General features: G+C 46.9%; 1 protein-coding gene across 1 annotated transcript; it reads left to right on the top strand.

Moving 5' to 3' along the window:
- The first annotated feature begins 1,724 nt into the window (after positions 1 to 1,724).
- On the top strand, positions 1,725 to 26,369 carry LOC135992574 (uncharacterized). The gene is made up of 14 exons (XM_065641861.1): positions 1,725 to 1,813; positions 2,129 to 2,206; positions 11,163 to 11,349; positions 11,910 to 11,936; positions 12,346 to 12,432; positions 13,234 to 13,337; positions 13,646 to 13,783; positions 14,085 to 14,205; positions 15,302 to 15,334; positions 17,896 to 18,033; positions 20,377 to 20,435; positions 20,581 to 20,759; positions 25,280 to 25,506; positions 26,178 to 26,369. The coding sequence occupies exons 1-14, from the start codon at positions 1,725 to 1,727 to the stop codon at positions 26,367 to 26,369; spliced, it is 1,659 nt and encodes a 552-aa protein (XP_065497933.1).
- Positions 26,370 to 27,674: the final 1,305 nt, after the last annotated feature.

The raw sequence follows: 27,674 nt of genomic DNA, 5'->3' as shown, positions 1-27,674 counted from the left end.
AGATCATGAGGGAGATCTGCGGGAGGTTGCATGAGGAGGTGGGTTTTGTCCTCTCCCCTTCCCTCCTTCCCTTGACTCATCTCCCCTTCCCACTCCTCCCTTCCACTGCCTTCAGTTCCCTCCCTACCCCTTGTCTCCTCTTTTCTCCCTCACCTCCTAGCACCCTCTCCCCTCTCATCCAATCCTTTGCCCTCCTCTGCTCCCCTTCCATCCCCTCCCATACCATTCCATCCCCTCCCATACCATTCCATCCCCTCCCTTTCCCTCCACTTGCCTCTTTCTCTCCCTTCTATTCCCAGTTCCTTTCCTTCTCTTTCTTCATTTCCCTCCCCTTTCCTGACCTTCTCTCTTTTTCCTTCCCCTCCCCTCCCATCACTTCTGCTCCCATCCCCTCTTCCCCTTCACACACCTCCCTCTACTTCCTTCACCTCCCGTCCACGCTACTCCTTTCCCCTCCCCATCTCTCCTCTCTCTATCCCTCTCTTCCCCTCCCCTTCTTACTTTTCCCTTCTCTCCTCTCTCTATCCCTCTCTTCCCCTCCCCTTCTTGCTTTTCCCTTCTCCTTCCCTAGCCTCTCTCCATTTCACTTACTGTGTATAAGTTTACTCCACTGAGTTCATCTCACCTCACCATCCCACCACTCCCTGTCTTGAAAATACCCTTCCCTTTCTTCTACTCCCCACCCGAACCTACCCTCCCGTCCTCACTCCCCTTCCCTCTCCTTCTTTCACCTGTCCTCCCATCCCGCTTAAAATCCTTTCCTGCCCGCTCCCCTCCCTTCTGCTCTGCTCCCCTCCTTCTGCTCTCCTCCCATCTCCTCCGCTCCTGTCCCCTTTCCTCCCCTCTTTTTCCCCAGTGTCTCCTCACCACTCATCCATGTTCCTGCCCTTCTTTCCCCTCCCATTTCCTCCATTTCCCTCCCCCTTCCCCTCATCTGCACTCTAATCGAGTCCCCTCCCCTCCCCTCGAGCTGTGGCAGGGCAGAATATCATTATCAGGGCACTGGATGGTGATACTAAAACCTGTTCTGGGGCTAAAACCTGTTCTTTACAGTCTGGTGGATCTGCTGGTGAGAGGGAGCCTGAATTCAGTGACACTGGTTGACTTTCTTTACAAATCTGGGCTTCTTACATGTGAAGCCTTAGCCTGGTACTTTAGAGGTGCATAAAACTCCCACCTCTTCTTTTTATCCTTGGAAACATTTTGGATGAATTTGTTAGTGGTTCTGATATGAACCTTCTGGACACAGTCCAACAGCCCACTGGACTTGCTCTGTCTGACGCTACTGGGATGTTGTAGCACAAACACTGAAAGATGCACTTGTTCTCCTAATTATTCAGAATTATTGCAGGTGGCTGACACAATTAGTTGAGCACAGAAAGTGTAAACTCAGCTTTCCTTATTCGGGACTGTGAATAATTATCTGCCTTCATTAAAGCTGCCTGTAAGCAGCCATGAAGTTCTTTCTGGGGCTGTATATGTGAAACAATGAGCAGTCCCATTGCCAGGGAGGTGCCTGATCCTGCCTGCAAAGCACATGCCTTGCCTAGGTAGGCAAGAGATTCTTGTTTGCCCTTGGAGTTGTGCCTGTGGTTTCCTCTTTCCCGGTGGCATTTTCACAGCCCCACAGCCACGCCGACTCGTGACAGCTGTGACAGTAGTTTTGGCACAAGTGGGCACTTGCCACCTGCAAAACTGTGACATCACCCTTGGAGTTAGAAGGAATGAGAAATACTAGAGACACAGAAGCTGCGTTGGAGAAAGCGGTTGTGTTTCAACCTCACTATGTGCTGGAGTGTTGCTCTGGGAAAGGGTGAGTGAAAACAGGCAGAAAGGGTCTTGGAGCTGTGAGCAGTGCAACTGTTTTGGTTGATTCCTCCTCTGTGCAGGCTGCTTCCTATGAATTAACAAACTAGCTGTCAAGATACTGGCTGTCTCTTTAGGATTTTTTTTCCTCCTAAATGAAATAATCAAGCTCCTTAATTTTGCCCGTCTGTTAGATTCTGTATTTGTAGTTTGAGCTAGAAACACTTTGTAGTTGTTGATGCTAATTGTATATGAATTACGCTATTTGGGATTTTGCTTTTACTCAGTAGAGGTTCCTCTAAACACCCTTCTCATTTTTCAGATATAGGAACCTGGAGATCTCGAGCTGCGAAGAAGCTGGAAACCAGAATTCTCCCGAATCCACCACAGTGCTCAGGATGTAAGTTTGGTTTTGCACCGCCCAGCGAGCCCCAGTCAGGGTTCAGTGTTGGAGGAGGACGTGGGCAGCAGAGCTGTTGTTTCCTTTGAAAACTCACAGCGCTGTTTGCTTAAAGCACCTTGTGTGTAATAAACCCATGTTGTAAATTTGTTAATCAAACCGGTACGTTATCTTGTGCAAATATTTATGAAACAGTACAAGTGGGGAAATGTATTGGAGTTGTGTGGGTGAGGTGAGCTGCGCGTGTCCGGAGGGGTGGGCTCGCCGCCTGCGGTGTGGAGGGAAAATGTTGCCTCCATCCCGCGACCACCGGAGAGCCTGAGGAGACCCCCCCCGGCAACCAGACGCGCAGCCGCAGAAGACATCGGGCCAAGCTGTATCAACTTGAAATCTACCTGCATACAAGGAATCTATAAAAGGAGGGACTCTGGTGGGGGTGGGTTGCATGCCGTTGGTAGAGCTGAGACTCCCTGGCCGCCCAGCACTGTTTTGCCTGTTTACTGCTTGCTTAATAAATTCTAATTGGATTAATGATAATTGAGATGGGCAGATGATTCGCGATCCTCGTTTATAACAATTTTGGTGCCGTGACTCGGATAAAGGCTCCTTGGCTTGGGTTCCGAGACCCCGGCGGGGAGCCCCATCCTTGGATGGCCCCAGAGTCTAAGATATCCTTTCCGAGACCTTTACTTCCGAACCCTAAATTTGGTAAACAGGCAAAAGAATACTGCAGTACCCCTTAATTTTTGTGCACGAAGAGCCGAACGAAGACTCCAGGGCAAGGGAGTAAGTCTTTAAAGTGGTTCTGTTCGGTCGGGGTGGGTTTCCCCACCCCGCATGAACGAGACGCTCCCGAGAAGGGCGAAGTGAGTGCAGACCCTCTTGTAGTGCGGTTCTCATTGCCCACGAGGGTGTGAGCCACAAACGAGGGGCGTGTGTGTGTGTGTGTGAGAAGGCACTTCGGAAGATGGGGCAGAAAAAAAGCAAGCCTTCTGACTCCATGGGAGGGGGCCCCAAGAGAGGGTTGCCTGATAACCCGCAGGATTCCCCCTTGGGATTAATGATTGCCCATTGGGATGAGTGGCCATTTAGGCAAGGTAAAAGTAGGGAAAAGATGGTATACTATTGTATGCAGGTGTGGGGTGGAAAACAGATAAGAAAGGATCGTGTATTTTGGCCTGTTTTTGGGTCATTTGAGGATTGGATAGGTCAAGCTTTAAATATATATGTGAATTCTAAAGAACCCTTCAGTCTAGAAGAAAGCGAATATGCCAGTTTATGGAGAAGGGCAGACACCAAAATCCATGTGTTTGCTTTAAGTGAAAGAAAATTCAAGAAAAAGAATAAAACCCCTGAAGAACTTCCTGTTTCCCCCCCCCCGCTTATGTTCATCCTGTACCTATGCCAGACCCGATCCTGTCCTCTTCCCCGACAGCACCGGACCCAGAATTAGACCCTCCTAGTTCCCCTGAGGAGACACAGAGAATCACAAGGAGTCAGACTAGCAAAAAGGAACAGTCAGAAAGAGGGCTAGATCCTTTAAGGGAAATAGCTATGGGAGGTCCACAGCCTGGCACGGGGTTTGTGTCAGTACCCCTGAACTCGGGGGACATAAGAGAATTTAAGAAAGAGATGGGAAACCTGTTAGAGGATCCTCTAGGAGTATCTGAAAGGTTGGATCAATTTTTAGGTCCTAATGTATACATCTGGGAAGAATCGCAGGCAATTTTAAGCATACTCTTTACAGTAGAAGAAAGGGAGATGATTCGAAGAGCAGGGATGAGAGTTTGGGATCAGCAGCACCAGCAGGGTCCAGGCGCAGACATTAAGTGGCCGCTACAGCGACCCAATTGGGATAACCAGAATGTCGAACACAGAGCCCATATGGCTGACTTGCGGACTATGATTGTCCAGGGCATCTAGGAATCTGTCCCCCGAGGACAGAATATTAATAAAGCATTTAGAGAACACCAAAAGAAAGATGAAACCCCTACTGAGTGGTTAGAAAGGTTACGAAAAACCTGCAGCTTTACTCGGGGCTAGATCCTGCTTCTCAAGTAGGGCAAGCCTTGTTAAAAATGCAGTTTGCAGCAAAATCATGGATAGATATTAGAAAGAAATTGGAAAAGTTGGAAGACTGGCAAGAAGGAGGGTTAGATGAATTGTTAAGGGAAGCTCAGAAGGTGTACGTGAGGAGGGAAGAAGAAACTCAGAAGAGGCAAGCCAGGATTTTGGTGGCAGCTGTCTGGCAGGGGCAGGGGGGTGCACTGCCCCGCACGGGGGGATGTGGTGCCCATGGGCGAAGGGAAAGAACACAAGAAAGACCCCAGAGGGACCAGGGTGGCAGAAGAGATTTAAGACAAGTCGAGTGCTTTTACTGTCAAAAGAAGGGGCACATGAGGAGAAATTGTAGAGAGCGTATGCGGGATGAGCAAATGTTTAAAGAAGATTAGGGGGGTCAGGGGCTCTACTTGCTGGGGACTACTAAGAAAAAAGAGCCCTTGATAAAATTAAAACTAGGTACCCAGCGTCAAGAGATAGAGTTCCTTGTGGACTCTGGGGCAGAAAGATCCACTGTCCAAAGGGTGCCCCGAGGATGTCAACTGTCCTCGGAGAAATTACAAGTAATAGGAGCAAAAGGACAACCCTTCCAAGTTCCAATAATAAAGGGGGTAGAAATAGAAACTCCGTCTCGATTTGGGGTAGGATCCTTTTTGTTAGTGCCTGAAGCAGAATACAATTTGCTTGGAAGAGATCTAATGATCAAATTAGGAATTAATTTAGAAATAAAGGAAAAAGAAATAGCGGTAAAATTGTGTGTTTTGACCACGGAAGATGAAACTAAAATTAATCCTGAGGTTTGGTATGTTCCGGAGTCAGTGGGACGATTAGACATTGCCCCTTTTGAGGTCACTATTAGAAATCTGCAAATTCCAATTAGAGTTAAGCAATATCCTATGTCACAAAATGGCAGAAATGGATTGCAACCGAAAATTGAAAGGTTGTTGCAACAAGGGTTATTAGAACCTTGCATGTCACCCCATAACACCCCTATTCTACCCGTTAAAAAGCCAGACGGATCATACCGATTGGTACAGGACCTAAGAGAAGTAAATAAAAGAACCCTTACCCGATTCGCTGTTGTAGCTAACCCCTATGTATTATTAAGTCAGCTATCTCCCAACTCAAAATGGTATAGCATGATAGATCTAAAAGATGCATTTTGGGCTTGCCCTTTAAAGGAAGAATGTAGAGATTATTTTGCTTCTGAATGGGAGAATCCTGACACCTATCGTAAGCAGCAACTAAGGTGGATGGTACTCCCACAGGGATTCACAGAATCACCAAACTTGTTTGGGCAGGCTTTAGAGCAAATGTTAGAGGCTTTCGAATCAGATCCAGGGGTAACCTTAGTACAGTATGGAGATGACTTGTTGTTAGCAGGGGAAAGTCAAGAAGCAGTCCAAAATGAGAGTATTAGGTTATTGAACTTTTTGAGTCTCAAGGGATTAAAGGTTTCAAAATCCAAGTTGCAATTTACGGAAGAAGAAGTAAAATATCTAGGACATTGGTTGAGCAAAGGGACAAAAAAAATTAGATCCTGAGAGAGTGAAGGGTATCCTCTCGCTCCAAAGACCTGAAAATAAAAGACAAGTAAGACAGTTATTAGGACTCGTAGGTTATTGCAGACACTGGATCAAGGACTATAGTAATAAAGTGAAGTTTTTGTATCAAAAGTTAGTGGGAGAAGGGCTAATGAAATGGAGTCCAAACGATGAGCAAAACTTAGAAAACTTAAAAACTGATCTGCTGAACGCCCCAGTATTCAGTCTACCTGATATCAAAAGACCTTTCTATCTATTTGTAAATACTGAAGGGGGAACAGCATTTGGTATATTAACTCAGGATTGGGCAGGAAGGAAGAAACCTATAGGTTATCTGTTGAAACTACTCGACCCAGTTAGTAGGGGATGGCCCACTTGCTTGCAAGCTATAGTAGCCACGGCTTAGTCGAAAAAGCTAGAAAAATAACTTCGGGAGGAGAATTGAAGGTATATACGCCCCATAATGTATGGGGGGTCTTGCAACAAAAAGCAGACAAGTGGATTACGGATGCAAGACTACTGAAATATGAGGGCATCCTTATACATTCCCCCAAGTTAGAACTCGAGACTACAAGTTTGCAAAACCCGGCCCAATTCCTGTATGGGGAACCGAGTGAAAACCTCACCCATAATTGTGTACAATTAATAGAATATCAAACCAAAATTAGAGAAGATTTAGAGGAAGAAGACCTGCAGGATGGGGAAAAACTATTTGTAGATGGGTCATCCCGAGTAGTAGATGGGAAGCGAAAATCAGGATATGCTATAATAGATGGCAAGACCCTAAACTAAGGGAATCAGGTTCTCTTAATGTGACCTGGTCTGCTCAGGCTTGTGAACTATATGCTGTATTGTGGGCTTTACAAATACTAAAAGATAAAATAGGAACTGTCTTTACCGATTCCAAATATGCCTATGGAGTGGTTCATATGTTTGGAAAAATCTGGGAGGAACGAGGTTTAGTGAACTCCCAAGGGAAAGGACTCGTACATGAAGCATTGATCAGGCAGACCCTAGAGGCTCTGAGAGGACCTAAACAAATTGTGGTAGTACACATAAGGGGTCACCAAAAGGGGGTGTCACCTCGAATAAGGGGAAACAACATAGCAGACGAAGAGGCAAAGAAAGCTGCTTTACTAGTACTAAAAGAGGCAGAACAAACACAAATTAAAGTGAATCATACTGTGAGCTTTACCATCCAAGAAAAAGAAAAACTTAAGCAATTAGGGGTCACCGAAAAGGAAGGAAAATGGTTGTTATCGGATGGAAGGGAAGCTCTCCGGAAGGGTGCTGCATGGAGAATAATGAGGGAATTTCACAGGCAAACCCACTGTGGGGTACAGGCATTAGTGGACCGATTTGGGGCTAAATATATGTGTATAGGAATATATGATATAGCTAAGAAAATTGTTGGAGAGTGCCTCACATGCCAGAAAGTGAATAAGCAACAACTTAGAGAAATAGTACATGGAGGGCGTGAGTTAGCAAAAAGACCCTTTGAGAAAATACAGATTGATTTTACTGAGCTTCCAAAAGCTGGGAGATATAAATACCTTCTAGTTCTGGTGGACCACTTGACTCATTTTGTAGAAGCCTTCCCAGTAGCTCGAGCCACAGCAAAAACTGTGGCCAAAACATTATTAGAAAATATTATACCACAGTACTGAAACATAGCAGTAATTGACTCTGACAGGGGGCCCCATTTCACTTCGAAAGTTATTAAGGAGATTCTAGGTCCCTTAGGAACTAAGTGGGAATATCATACACCATGGCATCCTCAAAGCTCAGGGAGGGTAGAAAGAATGAATGGCGAAATTAAGAGACAGTTAACCAAATCAATAATTGAAACAAAAATGAGTTCGGTAAAATGTCTACCTTTGGCCCTATTAAATGTGAGAACACAACCCAGAATAGACACTGGAATTTCCCCTTTTGAGATGTTATATGGAATGCCGTATGACCTAGAAACACCTATCGAACACCCGAAGGTAGAGGAAAAAGTATTGCAGGAATATATTGTGGAACTTATGAAGAGAAGGCGGGAATTAATACAAAAAGGACTGATAGTACAAAGACCGCCTCTAGACATTGCAACACATAAAATTAAACCGGGAGATAAAGTTTTAATTAAAACTTGGAAAGAATCTTCTCTAACCCCCCGCTGGGAGGGGCCTTTTCTTGTCTTGCTTACCACAGATACTGCAGTCCGGACCGCTGAAAGGGGGTGGACTCACGCTGATCGAATTAAAGGACCAATTCGGAATCCTCACTGGGAAGCGACCAAGAATCCGGACAATCTGAAAATTACCTTTCGGAGGAAAACGGATGAGTGAAATTATCTTTTGTAACAACCTAAGCTGTATTTGTTATCCTTTTATTTGTATAAGTGTAGAAATTGTAAAGAAAAGTGGTGGGTCCATTGTCTCTATGGGAGTCCTAGTGGTATTTGTCATAAGTGTTACAATAATGGGAGGAAACTAACTAACTGAGCACTTCGAGTGGGGGGGGGTAGCAACTAGAAAACTGATAAAGGATTCTGAAGAGTGGTGGGATAATTTTACAAAAAAAAAAAAGAGGTATAAGTACTGGAAAGTATTGTTTCCAAACAGACGAACTTTGTCTGATAAAAGCTGAGACCGTACAGGTACTTTGCTGAAAAGCAGTAGCTAGAGCGAGGTGTGGAGCTTGGGTAGTTGGGAAGTGAAAGATAAAAAAATAAGGGTGTGTGTAAGTCAAGGCCGATTAAAATAAAGGAGGTTCCCCTGAAGAATACGACTGCTGCCAAGAAGATGGTACACCTCGCTGCTCTAGGCAACAGAGTAGGCAGGGAAAAAGGCAGAGGCATATTACTGTGGGGACTGGGGTTAATGAACCACCTCCAGGAAGGGCTCATGAGACTCCTTGACTTACAACTCCTAAAACAAACCATCTCAAAACTTCCCCAGAACCTCCTAGCCCTCTCTAAAAACGAATACAAATTCTAAGAGATTGTCAGAACGCCTGGAGTGCTAATGGCAATAGAAAAGTCACACCACTCTTCTCAACCCTAAATCTAAGCATTTGGATAATAGGTCTATTACAAATGGTATCAGGGTCAGCCCAAGGAAGAGAAAACCCCCACCAACCTTATAAATGGAGCTTAATTAGGTGGGAAGACCAACAAATTATTGCCCAGAAAACTGTAGTGGGACTGTATGACCATTGGGATACTGGACATTACCTCATAAAAAGAGAACCAATCACAGCTATCACAATAGCCACATTGTTAGGAATCAGGGCAGTAGGAGCAAGTACAGGGATAACCTCTCTTATTCAACAAAAACAGGGTTTCAATTCTTTAAGAGCTGCCATCGATGAAGACTTCGAAAGAATTGAGAAATCAATAACTGTGTTAGAGAAATCTTTAACTTCATTATCGGAGGTAGTATTAAAAAATAGAAGAGGAATGGATCTCTTCTTACAACAAGGAGGACTGTGTGCAGCTCTAGGGGAAGAGTGTTGCTTTTACGCAGATCACACAGGAGTAGTAAGAGATACTATGACCAAATTACTGGGGGGTTTAGAAAAACAAAAGAAAGAGAGGGAAGAAAAGCGGAGCTGGTACGAATCCTGGTTCACCCAATCCCCCTGGTTAACTACTTTGTTATCTACTATAGCAGGACCTTTAATAATATTAGTGTTAATTCTGACCTTCGGGCCCTGTATATTAAACAGAGTTATCGAACTAGTAAAAAAACGATTAGAAGCCACTCACTTAATGTTATTGAAAAAAAAACCAGTACGAGCAGATAGAAGACAGAGTTGTTGAACACGAAACTTCCGTCCTTTCTCTAGCCCAAGAAACTATTATCCGGTTTGATCAACAAAATGATAAAAATAAAAAGGGGAGATTGTAATAAACCCATGTTGTAAATTTGTTAATCAAACCGGTACGTTATCTTGTGCAAACATTTATGAAACAGTACAACTGGGGAAACGTATTGGAGTTGTGTGGGTGAGGTGAGCTGCGCGTGTCCGGAGGGGTGGGGTCGCCGCCTGCGGTGTGGAGGGAAAATGTTGCCTCCGTCCTGCGACCACCGGAGAGCCTGAGGACAGCCCCCCCCGCCCCAGCAACCAGACGCGCAGCCGCAGAAGACGTCGGGCCAAGCTGTATCAACTTGAAATCTACCTGCATACAAGGAATCTATAAAAGGAGGGACTCTGGTGGGGGTGGGTTGCATGCTGTTGGTAGAGCTGAGACTCCCCAGCTGCCCAGCGCTGTTTTGCCTGTTTACTGCTTGCTTAATAAATTCTAATTGGATTAATGATAATTGAGATGGGCAGATGATTCGCGATCCTTGTTTATAACATTGTGTAAAGGCCAAATATCAACTGTCTCGTAATGTATCCAATAATATAACCCAGAGATCTTTCCTTCAGGGAAATTGTCTCAGAATTAAACAGGAGATGAACAAATTTAGGCTAGCCTTTCGCTTACTAAACAAAGGAGGAGCGTTTATTTCCCCTGCCCTATCTATAGTAGTAAATGGTTATTGTTTATGACTGATTTTATTGTGCATTACCACAGTGTCTGCAGACCAAAGCTGAGGTTGTTCCAGGCAACGCGTCTCTGCGTGTATCTTTTCCATTAGTGCCCTTGTGATTTACAGTGCTGCTTTTAGAGTGACATTTGAATTCTGAAGTCATCCTAATTTGCAAGAAAAATAGCCAAGCTGTTTTGAAATGCAGTTTAAATGGGGGGAAAAATGGTTTGGTTATCCTCCTGGCATCATATGAAACTGTGTTTTATCTTTAGACATTGGGTGTAAAATCTGCCTTAGGTCATCAGGATTTCTACTTGGGCATCTGTGTGATCTGTGGTTTGCACGCAGCATGGAAGTAAAAAGTAGCTGCGTTGTTACATTTGATTACAGTATGTGGTGACGCTTGATTCTTGTCAGCATTACAGAAGATGGTTTTTCTATGAATTTATCTCAGATTCCGCTAGTGAAGTAAACCTTATTTTTTTTATCAGTGCACTGGTTTCTCAAGGTGTAATTGAAGAAGGAGCCTTCAGTTTCCTTTTCTTTTGAGATAGAAGGAAAATGTTGAATTTTTCTATCATGAGATACACAGCCCAATCAAGACTAAGAAATTCAAGACTGAAGTCCCTGGCAAAATCTGGGTGATATCTTAGTATTCCATGCATAAAAAGAACAAATTAAATTCCTTGCTCAAAAAAGTTTTTATACTGCCTTCCTGTGGAGGACGAATGTCTTGGTGTTTTTGTTGTTCTGTTAGATACAGATCCATACAACTGCATCAATACCTGCTGTATACAACCTGTGTGTTGTCTCTGTATTTGCTCACAGTGCAATAGCATCGAGCTTGCAAGCCTGCCCTGACCAGTGCTCTGAGGATTTCCGAGAGCTGCCCGACCACCTGTGCCTGCTGAAGGTGCTGGATTATGTGACAAGGAACATACCCAGCTCTGACCTGGAGAGGAGGGCACAGAACCTCTTGGAGCAGTTCCAGAACCAAGAAGCGGAAAATGATAAAGTTACCTTCCTTTTCTATATTTCTATTCTCCCAGCGTGGAGCTGGACACATACATTTATCCTCGTCAGAAAGGTTCCTGTGCCATGAGCTAGAAAGTCATAGGAGCTCATGTAATATGTGAATGAGAACTAGAATCAACTTCCAGCTTTAGTAGAGGGGCGAGAGGGAATAATTCATGTAATGAAGGATAAAGGAAATAAGAGAAAAAAAAATTTCATCTCATAAAAATCATGTCTGCTGGATATTCCAGAAATACCATATGAATGCATAATACTGTGAAATGCCAAATTAACTGGGAGTAGCGCATGGAGCCAAGGCAGTTTCCTTGTTGCACACAGGTAAGTGAACAGGATTGCTAATAAGTGCCTGGTGATGTCCTTTCCTGGGTTTGGTTCCCACCAGCCACACAAAGCAAGCTCATAATAGCTCTGTTTAGATTTCTCTGTTGTTCAAAATGTCCTGGTTTGAGCTAAAATAAGACCACTTCCCTTTGAGTGAATTTTCCTCACTGCTAAGTTCTTTTAAGTGCATTTTTCTGAAGTTGGCTGCGTGTTTTTCAGACCCTGTTGGCTCTGGAGCGGATAACGGTAGGGCTGGTGTGCAGAAAAGGCCCAGGTTTAGACTTAGTGCTGTGGCAGGCAAGGTTGCTGATCAATTTTGTACATCCCAGGGAGGGGCGGCCAGAACAGGTGACCCAAAGCAACCAGCTCGGTAGGTTTTCCACGCCATCCACGTTGTGCACCATCTAAAACTGGGACATCACCAGAGTTTCGCTCTCTTCGTCCATGGCCGGCATCGGAAGAGGACCCTGCCTGCGATCCTAGGCCTGATTCCAGGCCCTGCAGCCCTGAATCCAGCTCTGGTTTACTGCAGAGTCCAGCCCAGGGCTTCCGGGTGCCTGTCCTGCAGCTGCTGGAGCCACAATTGGTTTCGTATATTTTGCGTTATTTTCTCTCCATCTCGGTATTATTAGTAAAGCATGTTTTAACTTTCTGACTGGTGGTCAGCACCGTCCTGGAGAGGAAAGAGCTCAAAACAGAGCAAAGAGACAAGATCATTGAGAAGTGGATTCATATTGCACATGTAAAGCGTTTCTTGGCGACTGTTTAATGTTCCTTGTGCAGGTGCCGTGGAGCTGGGAGGGGAGAGGGGGGTTGTACGTGTTGGACCCCGGCCAGGGAGCAGCTGAGCTCTCGTTCTTTCTGGTTTTGACTGACTTTGTCACAGCAGACGTAGTTTCAATACATTCTCATCTACATGAAACAATCAAATTGACGTGTTTTGTCTGCTTAAATTTGCATGTACAGACCCCCGTTTGTGAGAGTTCGTCTTCGCAAGAATTTCCTGTGTTTGTGATGCCCGTGCTCTGGTTCACGAGTCACCAACAGATGTATGGGAGCTCCTTGAAGAATCACAGGCCAGACTTCCCCCAAACTCCTCTTTATTTTTAATTGACACTTAGATGGCTGAGGGTTTATATTTTCAATACCACATACAAAGAGGCAAAACCTGTTTTTTCCCCCAAAAGGGTAAAAGGGATTGGTAACTCTAAAGAGCTTTTTAAGAAGTGTAACTTTTGTGCTTTTTAGCCTGGCTTCATGACCTCAGTTCCACTATCATTTTTACTAGAACTGGAAGCCGTAACACTGCAACATCACCTCAAAGAGATGAAAGTGAGGAAGACAAGATGTAAATGCCAAAGCCCATCAAGTGTTTGGTGGCTGGAGGGAGGGGAGTGATATTTTTGATGCTCAATATTTGTAGAGCTGCCCACTTAGCAGGAAGAATGTGCAGCAAGCAGGACACGGGTCAGACAGAAGAGCACTGACCTATTGGTGATGCTGACATGTAATGCTCCTGTGTTTCTAACCGCTCCTTTCACAGGAATGCAGAATCCTCAACAACTTTTCCTCCTTGAAGGCCATTGTTTCTGCCGTGCAGTCCACCTCCATCTATCGTCTGAAGAAGACCTGGGCCTGTGTTCCAAAGTAAGGCTGCCCCAGACAAAGGCAAAAAGCTCCATGCTCTTTCTTTTCATCTAATACTCTGTGGTGTGATTGAAAACTCCGCTGAGGGTCAGTGTCCTTGCGGCATTTCTTTGTGTCAAATAAGGCCTGGGAGCACCAGAAGATCCCCATAAGGTTGCTGGTAGATGTGCAGTCTGGCATTGGAAGCATTTGGTGTTGTTATCTTCTATGTGCCCAACTGTTAACGACTCATGAGAAAAAAAACAGTAACCTGATCCGATTTAAAGTGCTTACAAATAACCTCAATGATTTAATCTTTTCCTGTACAGGGACATAATGCTGATGTTCAAGGAGCTGTCTGATATATTCTTGGACCTTGGCAAATTTTTGACAAGCAGGGAGCTGCTGCTGAAGGTGGGAATGAGCCTGAGTTGCAAGGCTTGTGATCTCAATCAAAGCCGAGCTCGGCCCTTTTCCTAACTAACGGAACTCCCGTATGCGGTGCTTTGGGGAAGACAGGTCTGTAAATCTGGGGCTTTTCTGCTGGGGCGAGAGGTGCCGCACAGCGCAATTTGATGCGGATGAGTTACGAATGAGCACTTTGGCTTTATACCGCTCTGTACAGATGTGAACCACTGGCTAAGATACTAAGGATGATGTCACGAAAGAAAACATCATTTACAGACCACTGTTTGGTGAAGCACACTACTTCCATTTTGTTTTCTTGTACAGGAGTATTCTAGCATTCTAATTATTTCTGTTTCTCAGTCTATTACTCCAATGTTGCTCTGATCGTTTGCAGGGAGTCATGCAAGGCATGGTACCTTACCTCGGTACCTTCCTCACAGATCTTGTGATGCTGGACACAGCCCTTCAGGACTATCTCGAGGTAATTTGTTCTTGTGCAGCTTTTAAAAATAGAGGAACCTATTTAAACAAACAAACAAACAAAAAGGAAGCAATATGCATTTTTCTTAGTAACAAGAATCTTTCATGAATGTGAGTGCAGTTATCTCAAGGGACAAGCTTAGCATTATATTTTGCCGTGTTTTCTTAGGTTAAAAATGTGAAGAAAGTTGGCTTTCTATTATTCTGTTTTATTTTTGGAAAACAACATTTTAGGTGTAAATATTTCTGTGGATAATTGGTAAAATACACAGAATCAGCAATTCAGCTCTTCAGGCTGCTCACTGAAGTGCTTCAGTATTGACTTGGACACATCCAAGCCCTGAAGCGATTAGAGATTTGTTTTTTCATTGCTCTGTAGCTGAATGAGGAGGGGAACCCCTCCAGCACAGGAAGGAAAAAAGGATGCAAGGGAGTCTGGTGGCTTAGCAGGGGCTGTGGATGGGGCCAATTTCTAAAGGTGTTTCTGTTCCAAGGTTTTCAAACACCTTTGAGCATCGGCCCCGTTAATGGAAACGCTGGAGCAGCGGTGCTGCAGCTGCTCGGCCGTGTGCTGGTGTGAGACCGGTGATGGGAACGGGCAAACATGCTTCTCCCCGGGCTGCTGACGGCTGCTGCTTGGGTGGGTTTTTGCAAAGCTGCACTCAGGCAGGCCTGCCTAAGGTTGCAATAGATCGATTTTCTTGTTGGCAGTTTCCCTTCTGCCCACGCTGTGTGTTCAGTTGGTGTTTCAGACACTCGCTGGGCACACACAGCACAGGCAGAAGCCCAGCTGGGTTCTTGTGTGCAAAATCATACTCGCCTTCTGCAGATCTGATCTCGACACAGCTTGTATGAGCGTTCTTGTCCTGGGCTTTTCTTCTTGGGCAGAGGCCATTCAGGCCATGAGGACAGATGTCCTTTGCAGACTCAGGGACACGAGTGCTGTGGTTTATCCTAGAGCTGGAAACAGGTATTTGTAGAAGCCTTTGCTCAGGGTGGGTTTGGCCTTTCCATTGGTGTCACTTCATCCTGTTTGTGATTAAATCCAACTGAGCATGTGCTCTTCTCCTCTGATCCCTTCTCTTTCCTTCCAACAGGGCGGCCTGATCAATTTTGAGAAGAGGCGAAGGGTAAGTGGAACTTTGGCTATTCTGTGATCTTTAGTTACTGATGCTCTCTGCTAGAGCGTTCTCTTGGCAAGGCCTGTTGTCTTTGCTCAGGTGTATCCAACAGCCACTAATGTTAATGCAGTTTGTGAGGAAGGAACAATCCCTGGCACGCTGTGAACCTCTGCTGGGCTGTGAGAGGGGGCATGGGAAGAGAACTGGCGGCTCACCGGCACAGGATTTACGTCTGGGGCATGCACAGTCTCCCTGTTTGGTGCTCACGGGAACGCGTTACATGTGTGTGTTCTGTGTGTTGGGAGTGGATCAGACCTGCTGGCGTGAGACCTTTGCTTTGCAGAAGATAGAGTTTGTTAACATCTTCCTTGTGCTGCAATAAACCACTTGTAGGTGAAAGGCTGCAGAGATCAAACCAGGTACATGGGACTGAAAAATCAAGGCTCAGTTGTTCCTTCCAGCCTGAGCCTTGTTGGTCAGAGATAAGTAGGAGTAAAGGTGCTGGGCCTACCTCTGTCCAAATGAAAATGTGTCAAATCCCTGCTCTGGATTGTGAAAGCAGATGTGGTTTGGCTGTGATGGAGCCATTTCCTTCCCTCAGCTGCTCCCAGCTCCACAAACCACCACTCGGACTTGCCACGTGTGCAGGACCACACGGTCCAGGGTACTCATGAGATACACGAGTTGCTCTGTGCTCATGGGTCCAGCTTCACACAAAGCAGCGGCAAAGCTGAACCACGCTGAGTGCTCAGCTGCACTCCTGTGTCCTGATTCTATAACCTGTTCTAACACGAGGGATTTTTAGAATTATTTTGGCAAACTGTGTATGCAAGTGGAGTTCCAGAGGAGCAGCGCGCTCCAGTCACACGTGTTATGGGCAGCATTTCATGTTCCTCTGGTGCAAGTGTGACTGCACAACGTGCAAAGCCGGGGAGGATCAGATTCTGCTTTCATCGCAGGCACTGCTGGTTATTTCCCTTGCTGAGTGCCTGAGAGCCACCTACGTACAGAGCGTGATTCCTCTCTCGGAGCTGCTCTGGCCACGCAGGGTGAGTGGGAAGGGTGAGCTGCAGAATCGCATTGTTTGAAAAGCTGATTCTTGTAATAGTCAGCTATTGTATGACACCAGACAAAAAATTCTTGCAGTGGTTTAGGAGACAGCAGCATTTAAGTGATAAGGAGAGGTAGAGTGTCAGCCCAACTGGCAAAGCAGCTTTTCTTCCCCCGCAGGCAGGTTCTCTCAGCCTTGAGCTCTGCGCTGCCAGGAGCAGCTGCACGCTGCTGCTCCTGGAGAGTGGAAATACACACAGGCAGAACTGCGTTCCTCCTTGTGGGGATGCAACCCTCTGTGAAGTGGGAATAACCCAAGGTTTCTCAAATTTCTTGGATATTGCTACTTTGAGCTGTATAACTAATAGTATTGCCTGTTCTGCAGTTTCCACCTTTCACGAGAGGTTCAAGCAGCTGCTGACATGAGCATCACATTGGCCAAATCTCAGAAAAGCGTGGTGAAGAGGTTCAGCCTGTGAGTACGACAGGGTGAGGGGGGGTTCGTGTGTTAACATGAACCGGAATAAATCAGACAAGCAGTGCGTACTCATTTCACCAGCTGACAAACTCGGCTGGAGATCCAGACCACTGCAGTACTGTAAGGAGACACTGTCAGCTAGAAATACGTATTTCTGTCTGAAGTTGTCCCCTTCTATTGTTGTAAGCAGTCATAAGGGTTATTCATGCTTAAAGATATTAGAAACAATCAAGCTTTCTTAAGGTGTCATAAAAGGAACCATTTCAGTGCTGGATTATAAATCCAGTATCTACTGTGTAATAACTTCCCTGAATGCAGTAGAAAACTAAGAGCAAATAAGGATAAAGTCCAGCCTATTATTAGTCTAATTTGCTATACACATACAAAAAATGTCCTTTGTCACTCCTTGTAATTTCCTTGCTCTGCATTTAGAAATGAGTTTTGGAGAGGGAGAGCCGCCTGTGCACTTTCTTGTGATCTCCCCCATGTGCGCGTGTCTGGTTAGACACTTAGAGAGAAACTGGTACCTGTGGCAACTTTATTGAGTCAAAAGAATTTGCAGCAGGGATGAATCTGCCTTTTGAAAACCTTTGTCCAGTGTGTGGCTGTGCGTTCCCTTTCACACGCTGGTTCACTGCTGGAGACTGAGCAGGTTTTGAGCTGCCTCTTGTTGGAGGGACCAGGACCCCTCAGGGGAGCAGCTGCCATGGCTCTGGCTTGTCCCTCGTCCCTTGGAGTGTGAACGCATTCAGGTTCACCATCAATCATTTCTGGCAAGTGAGTCTGACAACTGAACAGACTGATGAGGAGTCTCGTTTTTGATATGGGGCATGAGCTCTGACTTTGGCCTTGCAGCTGGTGGGGACGCCGGGTCAATAAGGTTTTGTCCTAGTGAGTAACAAACCCTGTAAACAACAGGGAGGAAATGAAAACAATAGGCTACTCGAGATAGGAACACAAAACAATACATCAGATTTTTGAAGCAAGTGACAGCTTTGCTCAGCCCAGCTTACCAGCTGTTACACTTTCTTTTCTCTCCTAGGCTGTTCTTGGGCCCCAGGGTAATCGCCCACACCACACCCATCAAAGTGCAGCCCAGACCTGCTCTGGTGGGAGCTCTGGGGACAGCGCGGTCGGAGTCATCACCGCTGCCGACACTCCTGAGGAGCCTCAGCACAAGGTAGGGCCTGGGCCCTGTTTTCAGCACAAACAGCCTGTGCGAGGCTGCTGATGCTGCCGGCAGCCCCAGGCACTTGCCCAAGCCTGTTGGTCTTCACCAGAGCGTTGCTCGGAGTGGAATGGAGAGGCTCTAGAAATAAATGTGTAAAAATGGAAGCAATCCAGTCAGGAGTTTCACACAATCCCTGTTGCCGAGATACAAGCCATACTCCTTCCCTGAAACCAGATGTTCTTCTGGTGCCTGGCAGTGTTTGGGCTTCGGTGAGGCCCTGGAGAAGCAAGAGATTAATTTTTCTTGCGGTCCCTCCTTGTGGTTTTTTGAGGGGGATGAGGCAGGTGAGCAGCATTTCTACCTTTGAGCCTGTGGGAAGTGGGTAAGGAGCCTGAGCATCACATTTGCTCCTGGCACATGATGTTTGGCGTTAGCAGCAAGATGGACCAGCGGATTTCTAAGCCCCCAAACAAAACTAAATGAAGCATGAGAAGGCATCTGCTGAAGAGGAATAAGCTCAACATCTCATCATTTCCTCCTTGAATATCTCAGGTTTTGGTTCTTCTGCTGTTGGCAGCCTGCTCAGCTGTAGCTGGAGAAGGAAGTCTGACTGTTGCAGCTAAGTGCCCACCCAGGACAGCCCGGCTGCAGTAAAGCTGTGCCTGAGCTCTGGGAAAGGCATTTTCAGGGGAGGGGAAAGCTCGTCTGCATAAGCCCAGCCTAATTCTGGGGAAGGCGGAGCAGCTACAGTGGTGCAAGTGAGAGGCAGGTAAGGTCAGAGCTCACCAGCCCTGCGGGTTTGAACTCGCGGGAATTTCCCAGACGAAGCCTTGCCTGGATTTGCTTCCGTTCCCAGGGAGCTCTTTCCTACAGACTCTGCCCCTTTCACCTAAACTGCCTTAACTGGATTGCCGAAGCCCTTCTTAGGGCTGTTTTGCTGAGGAGTGTCATATTGGGTTATAGCTTCGAACATTTTAAATTGAATTGTACTACATGTTCTTAAACCAAATGAAGCATGAGGTGCTGGACACTGGCATCCATAAATAGTATAAACTGTTAAGCTGGAGCAGTTGTTACCGTGATTTCAATAAGCAGGTTGGAGAGGGAAGATCCTCCCAGTGGGTTTTGAGGAAGACAGATGAAGAGAAAGGCAAAAACCCTGAGGAACAGGAGGAGGTGGGAGCAGTTTCCATCAAGGAAAGACTATTCCAGGAGAAGGAGCAGACAGGGAGGTGTGTGTGTGGTCACTCCTGGAAAGGCTCTGAGCTGGTGCGGGAGCAGCGGTGCTGCGGTGCCCCCAGCTCTGTCCCAATCTGTCCCAGTCTCTGGCCAGTGCCCACAGCCCGATTCTGGTCCCGGTATCTGCTACCACCTCCTGGCCTGCTCGAGGGGCAAGAGGAAACGGTGCAGGGTCTGGCACAGCGAAATGAAAAGTTTTGATTTAAATGGTGAAAGGAATCAAGTGAAGGTCACTTTTTCTGGAAGCAGAGAATCCCACTGCCAGCCTAGTGCAGGTGGCTGAGGTTTTATAGCTGCGTCAACTGGACAACAGAAGTGGCAACGTCTACGAGAGCATCCTGGTGGATGGTGTGGAACAGCAAAATGCTGTTACCATGGGGGGTGTTTTCACCCCAGGTGACTTAAATGGTGCTTTTAGTTTTGGAAACACCTGTTCACTGACCAAACCTCCTTGACAGGGAAAATGACAAATGTTACAAATCAAAACATGTGGAGCAGGGTATGAATGAGAGGTTTGCAAAGAGCATCTCTCAAAGTTTCTAGTCTTGAGATTGAAGCTTGTATTTGATCAACAATTCCAAGTGAAGCATTCTGAGCAAGCGCCAGCTTTGCAGCTCCTGCTCTTCTGCCAGCGCCGGCTGTTGTGTCTCCAGCTCAGCACTGGAGTGTGTGAACTGTGACACAAGGTGCCGCTTCCCCAGCAGAGAGCAAACCCAGCTACAAGGCCCAAAATCTCTGCAGGATGTCAAAGAAAGTATTTAGCACAGGAGACTGTGGATTAATGGATGTCTGCAAACAACAGCTGGGGCAGCGATTGCTGTGGAGTTGATGAGAACAAGGTCTCACCTCTCCAAGTGGTTGTTCAGGAGAGCGGAGGCTGTGATTTACTGCTGCGTTTCTAGAACAGTGTCTGTCGTCTTGAACTAAATCAACCTCCATGTGTCACAAAGAGCGTGTTTTAGTGTCTGGCCGAATCTACTACTTAGTTACCGACCCATTGTAATTTTTCAGTTCCAGGGCCAATCAGTCTGCAGAAAGACAGGCCTTTGCTAATTATTAAATCACTAGAGAGAGAATAAATCAGAAGCTCTCATTGCAACTCTCTCTTTCCAGCTAACTAACCAAGAGAAGGCTCCTGGTGTCATCCAGAGAGCCATGGAGAAGCACAACCTGTAGTCTGGCTCAGCTGAGGATTATGAGCTGGTACAGATCATCTCTGAGGACAAAGGGAGGGAAGCAGAGCTCTGCTGCTGCTGCTTGAAAAGCCCTCACTAAGTGGTGCGCAAATTAACGCTTGCTCTGCTCCCTCTCTTGAAGAGCTGGTGATCCCACCCAAGGCGAACGTGTTCTATGCCACGAACACCCAGGCCAACTTGGATTGCACGCTGAGGAGAAAAGCTTCAGCCACGGGGCGGGTGCAAAGGAGGAGCCTGGGCAGCCCGACATCCCCCAGACCTGCAAGCCGGGGGGTGCTGGAGGTTCAGCAGAGTCCCACGGTGAGGGAGAAACAGGCCCAGGGAGGACAGCGATGAGAACTTGGCTGCCATCCAGTGTTCCAGCAGGTGGGGGGATCAGGATCCAACTGTGAACATCTCGGAGGCTGGAACGGAGCTCTCTGTCATGTGCCATCAGTGGTCAAGAGCCAAACAAGACCTGCAGTTTTAGTGGTGTGGAGCAGTGCAGATGGTGAGTTTGTAACTGAGCCTGAGCCTTTGCCAGAGCTGCAAAGTTACAACAGAAATTCAGTTTTCTCAGCATTTCAGCATAAGCTGCATCGATGTCTGGCCAGTGCCTTTGTCCAGTGCAGTGTTGCTCCCTCAGAGCTGGTGTGTCTGTGCTAAGCTGAAAAGTGAATGTCCTTGATGTTAAAATTAGTCTCCAAAAGGTTTTATATAAAAAATAGTTTTAAATATTTATATAATATTTGCGCTTTGAATAATATTTCATCTCTATATAATAAGTGTGTAAACTTTTGCCCATGACCTTTTGCCTGGAGTTAATATATTTTAATAGTTGACCTTTAAATCATATTTAATCTTTATATGATATTTACTGTTTATATAATAAGTATATAAACTTTTTTCCAACATTTAATTTGTGAGTTGTATTTTAGTATTGGATCTTTATATCATGTTGGAGCTGAAGGGGCAGCTGAAGGGAATGCAGCTCAGATGGGGGCAGGGAAGAGGAGCTGTGGGAGCTGGAAGGGTCCAACAGTTAAAATGGTCCAAGGGATGGAGGGAGTGACAGCAGGTTGGGGTCAATTCCTGCCAGAGGGGATGAGGAAGCTGCTGTGTCCTCAGGGGCTGGAAGGGCTGTCCGGGTCAACCTGTCTCTCCAACATGACCCATCGACCCATTGAGGGGCAGCAGCTCATCCCCAGCCCTCCCAGGCCCATCACAGCTGCAGGAGCTTGGGGAGAGCTGAAGGCAAATGGCAGCGAGGCAAAAGCCATCCCAGTGCCTCAGTCACACACATCAACCTGCTCTTGCTGTGGAACAGGTTCTGCTCTTTAAGCTTTCCGTTTCATGGTTTCTGTTGTAACTGGGCCACTTAGACACAGATTTTACAACAACTTCTTAATGCAATCCTTCTCTTCTGGGTCACTGATTTCTGCAGCAAGTTAATACAAAAGAAAACGGTTGCAAGTGTTTCCATCTTTTCACCATTGTCTCCATCACAGCATTTTTTCCTCCTGGCCTCACAACCAGTACCTGGTTGGGTTTTTTCAAGCCCCGCACACAATAGACATGTTTGGAGTTCACGTCACAGCAAACTCCCTTTGAGCACAGCCCCTCCTGCCCTCAGAGGAGCTGCCAGTTCACAAGTCGCTTCAGCGCTGGGGGAGAGTCCTGAACCTGCCCCAAGTCACAGTGTGAGTCCCTGAGCCACAGTCCCTGGAGACATCCCAGGCCAGGCTGGACGGGGCTCTGAGCAACCTGAGCTGGTGCAGATGTCCCTGCTCATGGCAGGGGTGGCACTGGGGGAGCTGGGAAGGGCCCTTCAACCCAAACTGTTCTGTGACTCTATGACCTAAAATATATACATATACACATATATTATATGGTTGCCACCACCACCATGGACATATTTGGTCTAAGGTGGTTTTGCTCCTTAGATTTATGTTGCTGAGTTTGTTTGAGGTTGGTTATTTTAGGTTGGTTCTTTTTGGGAGGTGGTTTATGTAGGTTGTTGTATGTATGTGCTTTTAGGTAGGTTGGTTTAGGGAGGTTTGGTTTACGCTGTTTCGGTTGGTTTAAGTGTTTCTGTTTAGGTTGCTTTAGGTTGTTTGGTGTAGGCTGGTTTAGTTGGTTTTAGGTAGGTTGTTTTATGTAGTGTTTTTAGGTTGTTTTCTTTTTTAAGATGGGTTGGGTTGGTTTAGGTTTTTTGGTTTAGTTTGGTTTAGGGTTGTTTAGGTTGTTTTTTATAGGTAGGCTGGCTTTAGGTTCTTTGGTTTAGGCAAGTTTTTTTGTTTGATGTTGGTTGTTTTGTTTCCTTATGGTTTAGGTAGGTTGTTTTGTTTTAGGCAGGTTGTGTGGGACACGAGAGCCACCTTCGTGGAGCAGGAACAGCAGCTGGCAGCCAAAATAGCCCAAAGAAGCCGTGGCAAGGGGCCGTGCTCAGTGCTGCAGAGGAAGCCAAAACCCCCGGAGACACTTGCTGGCCCACACAGGGGAAAAAAAGCCTTCCTGCCCCAGCTGCAGGGCACGAGAGGCCATCTCGGTGGTGCTGGAGCAGCAGGCAGGAACCGAGCCCAGGGGGACCACAGGAGCCCTGACAACAGGTCCTGCTCAGTGCTGCAGAGGAAGGCAAAAAACCCCAGGGACCAGTGCCAATCTGCCATGGGGGAAAATTTCCTTCCTGACCCCAGCACTGGCCATTGGCTGTTCCCTGAGCATGGGAGCAAGACCTGGCTCCTTGTCCTACTGGCTGGTCATCACTCCCAGGAGATGCCCAAGCCCTATCCTCCCTTGACCTGGAGCCATCTCAGGGGCTTCCAAGAGTGCCCATGGCCTGATCGACCTTGGGGGCAAGACTCCTTCCCCTGCCTGTGAGGACCCCGGGGGCACCAGAGCACTGGGACCCCTTGCAACATCTCTGCATCCTATTTCTTAGGGCTGCTGACACGGGCTCTGCAGTGGACAAAGACAGCAAGCTCTGCAGTGCTCCTCAAGAAGTCATTGCCTTGGTCTTGCCTCTGCTGTCCAGCTGAAAAGGATTTCCACCCACGAGATGAGCCTTGCAGCAGAGAAGCTGCAGCAGCCTGGTCCAGCCTCTGCTCTTTGTCCCTCAGCCTCCACCAAGTGATGCCACCAGCTCCTCCAGGGCTTCTCTGGGATGTCTTGGGGCTGCCTCGGGCCAGCTCTGGCCGTGGGCACAGGAGGATGCTGCTGTTTCTCCTGCCCTGGGACCTTGTGACTGCTGCGATGCCGGGTGGTGGCCCTGGGACATGGGGGTGATGGGGCCCCCAGGTGCAGCTCCCCCCCCCCTCCCTGCTCCCCAGCACCCTTTGGAGGAGCCCTTGGGGTGCTGTCCCCAAGGGTCCCTGTGCCCAGGAGGCCCAGGGGACTGTCCTGCCCTTGGTGGCCGGGCACTGGGCACAGCTGTTGGGCGTCCCTGGCAGCTCCTTTGCCATTCGCATTGTTTGTAGGTTGTTTGTAGGTTTTTTCAGGTTTGTTGGTTTAGTTGGGTCGTTTCCAGTTGGTTGGTTCCGATTGCTTTGATTTAGGTTGGTTGTGGTTTTTTATTTTTAGGTTGGTTTAGGTCATTTGGGTTAGGTTGTCTGACACTGGTTGGCTGCTTGAGGTTTGTTGCTTTGAGTTGGTTGGTTTTGGATACTTTTTTAGCGCTTTTTTAGGTTCTTTGTAAGCTGTTTGTTTCTAGCTGCTTTGTTTCTACCTTCTTTTTTCTTCAGCTTTTGTGTTTCTACCTTGCTTGTTTCTGCCCTGTTTGTTTGAATGTTCATTTCAGTTGTTTGTTTTAGCTCAGTTTGTATTAGTTGTTTTTGGGTGTTTTTTAAGGCTGGTTGTTTGAGGGATGAATTTTCAGTTGGTTGTTTCATGCTGAATTAGTTTGTTTATAGATGATTTTTAGATTGTTTGTAGGGTGTGTGTTTGTCGGTCATCTAAGGTTGGTTGTTTTCTGTTGTTGAAGGTTGGTGATGTTTGGTTTAGGTTAGTTGTCTTCGATTGCTTGGTTTAGGTTTGTTGGGTTAGCTTGGTTTAGGTTTGTTAGTTTAGGTTGCTGGTTTTAGGCTGCTTTATGTCATTTTGTTACGGCTGATTTATGTTGTTTCATGTAGGCTGTTTGTTCTTTCCTTTTATTTCTTAGGCTGTTTGGTCTATGCTCTTTTAGGAAGGTTCTTTAGGGTTGGTTGTGTTAGGTGGTTTAGGTTTTTGGTTTAGATAGCTTGGTTCAGGTTATTCAGGTTGTTTCAGCTTGCTTTTCTGAAGGAGTTTTTTTGACGGTGGTTGTTATGTGGTCATTACCACTTAAAAGAATGAATCCTGTTAGCAATTCCTGACCCAAGGATATGTAAATCAGTGGATGAGTTTCTCATCAGTCTAGTCTTTTAAGAAAGATAAAAGGGATTTGAAGAACTCTTGATCAGTTCTTGCAGCTTATACATTCTTGCGCCTGCACAGTTAGTTGAGTCTTCTTTAACATATATCTTGAGACTGTTGTGTACAGTGTCCTTTAGCTGAACTTTGCTCATTATACACTCATTATTATACTAAACATGACACGCCCAGAGGGAAGAGCCAGGCCCAGCCTGAGACCCCTCCTTAAGGGGCCTGCCTAGTGCTAAAATGGTTGTCACCAATATGCAAATGTGTCACCATTTAAGTCTTTAGGACAGCCCTGAGGGTGTGAATGTAGTGATGAGATTTTGTCTATAATGGCTGTTCCTTTTCCTGCTGGTGTGCTGGCTTTGTTCCAGCATCCAGACTTGCACAGCTCTGTAATAAAAAACATCTCATCTCTGTGTGTAAAACTGGGCTCAATCTCACACCAGGAAAGAACACAGTGAGGATCGCCAAGATCTACTTGGAAGCAAATCTGGGCAGGGATGTCAAGTACAACAAGAAAGGCTTCTTCAAGTACCTCACCAGCAAAAGGAAGTTTATGGAAAATGTAGGTCTGCTGCTCAATGAGAGTGCCCTGGTGACAGATGATACAGAGCAGGCAGAATTACTGAATGCCTCCTTTTCTTCCACCTTTACTGCTATGACTAGCACTCAGGTATCCCAGACCACAGAGACAGAAGAGAAAGTCTGGCAAAAGGAAGACTTTCCCTTGATTGAGGAAGATCAGATTAGAGATATAGTTTAGAAAAACTGGATGTCCACAAATCCATGGGCCCTGATGGAATACACCCAAGAGTGCTGAGAAAGTTGGCAGATTTTATTACAAAGCCACTCTCCATCATCTTTGAAAGGTCTTAGAGAACAGGAGAGGTTGCCTGAGGACTGCAAGAAAGCCAACATCACTCTAGTATTCAAAAAGGGTAAGAAGGACAACCCAGGAAACTACACGCCAGTCAGCCTCACCTCCATCCCTGGAAAGGTGACAGAACAACTTATTCTGGACGTCATCTCCAAGCATGTAGAGGAAAAGAAGGTTATCAGGAGTAGTCAGCATGGATTGACCAAAGGGAAATCATGTTTGACCAACCTGATAGCCTTTTACAATGGTATGAGTGGCTGGGTAGATGAGGGAAGAGCAGTGGATGTTGTCTTCCTTGACTCCAGCAAGGCTTTTGACACCATCTCTCACAAGATCCTCATAGGAAGTGCAGGCTGGATGAATGCACGGTGAGATGGATCATGAACTGGCTGGATGGCAGAGCTCAGAGGGTTGTGTTCAATGGTGCAGGGTCTGGTTGGAGGCCTGTAGTTAGTGGGGTTCCCCAGGGGTCAGTGTTAGTTCCAGTCCTGTTCAACGTGTTCATCAATGACCTGGAGGAAGAGACTGAGTGCACCCTCAGCAAGTTTGTTCATGATACCAAACTGGGAGGAAGGACTGACACAACAGAAGGCTGTGCTGCCATTCAGCGAGACCTGGACTGGAGGCTGGAGGACTGGGCAGAGAAGAACTCCATATGAAGTTCAACAAGGGCAAGTGTAGGGTCCTGGTCCTGGGGAGGAATAACCCCAGGCACCAGTACAGGTTGGGGTGGACCTGCTGGAAAGCAGAATTGCAGAGAAGGACCTGGGAGTTCTGGTCAACAACAGGTTGACCATGAGCCAGCAATGTGCCCTTGTGGCCAAGAAGGCCAATGGTATCCTGGGGTGCGTTAAGAAGAGTATGACCAGCAGGTCAAGGGAGGTGAATCCTCCCCCTCTGCTCTGCCCTGGTGAGACTGCATCTGGAGTACTGCATCCAGTTCTGGGCTCCCCAGTTCAAGAGGACAAGGAATTACTGGAGGGAGTCCAGCGGCAGATAGAAAGATGCTGAGGGGCCTAGAGCATTTTTCTTACGAGGAGAGACTGAGAGAGCTGGGTCTGTTCAGCCTGGAGAAGAGAAGCTGAGAGGGGATCTTATCAATGTTTATAAATATCTCAAGGGTAGATGTCAAGAGGATGGACCAGACTCCTTTCAGTGGTACCCCATGATAGGATGAGGGACAACGGGCACAGACTGAAGGACAGGAGGTTCCCTCTAAACATGACAAGAAACTTCTTTACTTTGAGGGTGCCAGAGCCCTGAAACAGGCTGCCCAGAGAAGGTTGTGGAGTCTCCTTCTCTGGAGACATTCAAACCCACCTGGACACATTCCTGTCCAATCTCCTCTAGGTGAACCTGCTTTAGCAGGTGGGTTAGACTAGATGATCCCGAGGTCCCTTCCAACCCCAACCATTCTGTGATTCTATATCCCCCTGTGTCTCCCCGTGTCCCCAAACCCCCTCATCCTCCCATGTCCCTGTGTCCCCAAACCCATGTCCCCTGTCCCCATGTCCCCCTCATGTCCCCAAACCCTCATGTCCCTTGTCCCCAAGCCCCCCCATGTTCCCCCGTGTCCCCAAACCCCCATGACCCCCTGTGTCTCCTGTCCCCCCATGTCCCCAAACCCCCTTGTCCCTGTGACCTCTGTCCCTGTGTCCCTCTGTGTTCCCAACCTCCCTGTGTCCCCCAGCCCCTGTGCCCCCCCATGTCCCCAAACCCATGTGTCCCCCCGTGTCCCAAAATGCTGTGTCCCCTGTCCTTGTGTCCCTGTGTCCCCCCATGTCCCTGCAGCAGTCGGTGGTGTCTACACCATGCAGTGCGCTGATGCCAGCTGTGCTGTCGTCCACTACTTTGGGGAAGGAGTGCCCAGTGAGGGCAACGTTCACTTGGCTTCAACTGCGCCACCACCCTGGAGTGTCCCATTGTGGTCTCCTGCTGCAACAACAGCGGCGCCATCTCCACCT

Source organism: Caloenas nicobarica, chromosome 10 (genome assembly GCF_036013445.1).
Source record: "Caloenas nicobarica isolate bCalNic1 chromosome 10, bCalNic1.hap1, whole genome shotgun sequence".
NCBI classification, from domain to species: Eukaryota; Metazoa; Chordata; class Aves; order Columbiformes; family Columbidae; genus Caloenas; species Caloenas nicobarica.
The sequence above is the reverse complement of the archived record's forward strand: the minus strand, read 5'-3'. Positions and strand labels throughout refer to the sequence as shown.